The 4500-nt window shown below is 35.3% G+C and overlaps 1 protein-coding gene across 1 annotated transcript; it reads right to left on the minus strand.

The window, feature by feature from the left end:
* Positions 1–221: 221 nt before the first annotated feature.
* LOC121479378 (60S ribosomal protein L11-like) lies at positions 222–3080 on the minus strand. The gene is made up of 2 exons (XM_041734908.1): positions 3075–3080; positions 222–580 (listed from the first exon to the last, which is right to left on the minus strand). The coding sequence occupies exons 1-2, from the start codon at positions 3078–3080 to the stop codon at positions 227–229; spliced, it is 360 nt and encodes a 119-aa protein (XP_041590842.1). The 3' UTR covers positions 222–226.
* Positions 3081–4500: the final 1420 nt, after the last annotated feature.

Raw genomic sequence — 4500 nt, forward strand, 5'->3', positions numbered from 1 at the left:
CGCCCTCCCAACCTCCCGTTTGGCAACCATTAGTTTGTTCTCTATTTATGGGTCTGTTTCTGCTTTCTGTTTGTTCGTTCATTTGTTTTAATTTTTAGGTTCCATGTAAGTGAAATCATAAGGTATCTGTCTTTCTCTGATTTATTTCACTTGGCATAATACCCTCTAGGTAATTTTTTTTTTTCACTGAAAAGTTTTTATTGGCCTTTTGGATAGAAATGGTAATTTATTTGCCAGGAAGGATGATCGCATCATACTTCTGTTGGAACCAGCGCATGGCTTCCTCTTTGCTGATTCTGTGTTTGGCCCCAATGCAGCCTGTCCTGTGCTTCTTGTCTGCGATGCTGAAACCTGGCCTACCCAGCACCACATAGAAGTCCAGGCCGTAGATACCAATGCTTTGGTCATATTTGATCCTCAGATCGATGTGCTCCTGGATCCCAAAACCAAAGTTTCCAGTATTGGAGAAGTTATTTTTTCTTAACTCATACTCTCGCACCTTTAGACCTTTCTCCAGGATTTCTTCTGCTTTGGCCCCACGGACTGTCCAGAAGGAACAGAAGGGAAAGGGTAACAAGTGCTACTCACCTTACACATTGTTGCAGATAGGTCAAGAGAACAAGGGAAAAACAAACATTGAAGCAAACAAACACACCAAAAAAACCAATTGACTTCTTGGGGAGGAGCATGATTATATACTGAGCCCACACCCAATAGGACTAAGTGGTACAACATCCAGAAAAATAGTTCTGCGGATTGTTTTATGGAAGATTTTCTTTTTTTTCCCCTTTTTTTAAGCTTTTAATTTATTTATTAATAGACACACACATACACACACACACAGAGGCAGAGACACAGGCAGAGGGAGAAGCAGGCTCCAGGCAGGGAGCCCGACGTGGGACTCGATCCCGGGTCCCCAGGATCACACCCCGGGCTGCAGGCGGTGCTAAACCGCTGCGCCACTGGGGCTGCTTATGGGAAGATTTTAAATGACAAATTCAACTTCATTACCAGATCAAGTGCTGATCGGGTTATTCATTTAATGTTGAGTGAATTGTGATTTTGTGTGTGTGTGTGTGTGTGTGTGTGTTTTGAGAGTTAGTTCATTTACCTTAGTAGACTTGTGATGCTTAGAAAGTCTGTAGTAATTTTCTTTCATTCCTCTTATGGTTAATCTATGTCATTTGGTTTTCTTTCTGTTTTGCTAAGGTTCAGCTATTTCACTGATTTTTATTACAAAGAGCCAGCTTTATGTATCCTTGATTTCTTCTATTATTTTCCTGTTTCAATGTACTTTATTTCTGCTCTTGTCTTCATTATTCTTTCATTCCTTCATAATATCCTTTGCACTGCATACTCGGATTTGTTTTGTTCTTCTATACTAGTTTTGTAAGGGAAAAGCTGGGATGATTGATTTGAGTCCTTTCTCCTTTTCTAATAAAAGCACTAAATGATATAAATTTCAACTGCTTTAGCTATATATCTCATACCTTTTGATATCTTATAATTCTATTTTTGTTCAGTTTAAAAATACTTTCTAATTATCCATAGTAACCTATGAATTATTTAGAAGTATGCTCTTTTATTTCAAAATGTTTGGAGATTTTCCTGTTATCTTTATTGTTAATTCCATTATGACCAGAGAACACACCTTTGTATGATTTCAATGAAAAAAAAAAACAAGTTTGGGTTATGATACACAGCATAGTCTATTTTAGAGAATATCACATGCAATTAAAAAGAAAGTGAATCTTGTTGTTTTGTACTGTGTTTTTAATATTGCATTTTGCATTGTGTTTTTAATATTATGTGATGAGATTCTGGTGTTCTTTAAATCCTATGGAAGAAAATGATATTTTTGATTTAGAAGACAATTGGCCTGGTTGCATTTAAGCCTCAAGTTCCTACCAGATATTCCAGTTATCTTTTCAATATTTATTCTACTTTTAAAGTCTTTGCAGCGCTATTCTGATCTGTTCTGTATTTACTTATCTAGTTTGGAACCAAGGTAATAGTTTATTGCTAGTTCAGTTTTCACAGTATGTTGTATGCTGCATAATATCAGATCCATTTATGTAGGCCTCAGGACTAAGTATAGAAGTTTATTTTTTTAAAAAATGCATAATTGTCAGGACATTCTCCCTCTCTACTTTATCTCTAGTATTTTCTGGTTCTCTGGGGCTTTTCTTTTTTTGTTCCACCAGAGAGAAATAAAAGAACTTTATTTAAACCTTTATTCTGCACTTGTACCTACACTCAAGACTAAGACTCAAGAAGTCAGAAAGAGAAAACAAAACAAGATGGGTTCGCCCCATAAATTTAGGGACCATAACTTGTTCAATCAGAGAGGAAGGTGCCCCTCCCACAGAGCTGAAGTAACCTGCGTGGTCTCTACTGCCATGAATCACTGCCAAGAAATCGCTTTCCTGCTCCTAGAAACAAAATTAAGGTAATTACCCTGGAGTTCTCTCTGCCTTTGAAGACTACTGCTACTGGAAGACAAAGGGGGAAAATGGGGTTAACTTAATGCCTATTCTGTGAAACTTTGCATTCTGTTCTTCTACAACCAGCCTGCTACTATTTACTTTTCCAGATCCTTGCCTCTTGTGTTCTATTCCAGTTTTCTACCTGCATTCAATGGGAGCGAGAGAACAGAGTATACTTACCCTATCTTACTCAGAATCAGAAATTGTCAACACTTCATATAAACTTAAGTATGCACTTATGACCCAGCAATTTCACTTCTAAGTATTCAGCCAAGGAAAACAAACTTATGTTCACACACATACAATATGCATATATATATTATATATATTTCTGTCTTTGCTCAGGCTGCCATACGAAACACTATAGACTACATGGCTTAACAACAGAAATTTATTTTTTCACAGTTTTGTTGCCTAGGAAGTTCTAGATCAAGGTCCTGGCAGGTTTCACTTTCTGGTGAGGTCTCTATTCCTAGCTTATAGATGACTGTTGTCTTGTGTCCACACATGGCAGAAAGAGAGAGAGAGAGAATGAGAGAGAGAGATCTCTTTTTATAAATCTATAGTCCTATTTGATTAGGGCCTTACCTTCATGATCTCATTTAACCTTAATTACCTCATAAAGACCCCATCTCCAGATCCTGACACAATGTTGAATTTTGGGGAGGCATAATTTGGTCCATAGCACATACATAAAACATTATATACCTGTGTATCTATCAGTTATCATCTATCTATATGTTTTGTATGATTTATATACCTACCTCTTAAGAACAGTTAACATTGAATTTTTTGTTTGTTTGTTTTTTTTGTCTCTTCACATATAACATATTCGGCAATTACTTGCTTGGCAGTTCTTTTATGATGGTTTTCCCAAACCATTGAATTAGGTGGTTTTTTGTTTGTTTCTTTGTTTTGTTTTTGTTTTTGTTTTGTTCTTGCTACATCCAAAGTTACAATCTAAAGATAATTCCAATCTTGTTCAACCACCAATTTGTCTTTATCACTGATTCCCTGTTCTCTAAATTTAGGGGTTTTCAGTTGGCATTTGAAGCAGTTAAAAGGTTCTTTCCAGCACGTTGTGGGCACGTAGTCAACAGAGCCACCAATCAGATCCACACACTAGTGTGTCAATTGAAATTGCCCCCTTCTATTTTTCAAGTGTTCTTTGGAGGAAAACTCCCTGGGTTGAGAAACGGTAAGAGGTACTCTGAGTGTTATATACCCAGTCCTAAAATTAAGAAATTATAATAGTCCCAATGACTTTTGCATTCTGAACAAAATCAAACTCTTGTAACTTCATCACCAATAAGTTTTGTGGTTAACACTAATTATCTGAAAGAATGACACCCAATTAAATTTATTTTTTATGTTTATGAAAATATCTTCACTATGTCACTCAGAGCCTGTTTTATCTGAGTAATGAACCAGTTGGAATAATCAGTAGCCTTTTTTAATTTTTTTCTTTGACTAGCACTGATTAGCCTACTTCTAACTATGTAGGCTTCTTGAAAGATAGAGAAATTACAATGTAGATAAGTGATAACTGATATTCCAAATAAAGTAATGAGAAAGAATGAGGTTGCCAAGGTTAATTCATACTAATTTACACTTAATAAGTCATCAAAGAGCAAATTATATTATCATAATAAACATTATGTAATTGACTTATCTCCATTAGTAATCACTCAAAAATAACTCCCTATATTAAATATCGAACCTTAAGTTGCTTATTTTATCTTAGCCACAAATCCTTAACAATTCTATATTATTTATCTTAAAATAGTGCCACTACAGTGCCATTATAGTGATATTTTAAATATAGTGATATTATAGTGATATATGACGCATATGTATATATGTGTTTATGTGTAATATATATAAGGACTATGACAGTATTCATTTCCTGAGCCCTTCTTTTATATGAAATCTTTTTTAGTCATGCCCATTATGATCCTAATGAGGACTAACAATGAGGATTCTATCAAAATCTTCTAGAGTGTATATCTGAGTT

The sequence above is a fragment of the Vulpes lagopus genome, chromosome 20, assembly GCF_018345385.1.
Source record: "Vulpes lagopus strain Blue_001 chromosome 20, ASM1834538v1, whole genome shotgun sequence".
NCBI classification, from domain to species: Eukaryota; Metazoa; Chordata; class Mammalia; order Carnivora; family Canidae; genus Vulpes; species Vulpes lagopus.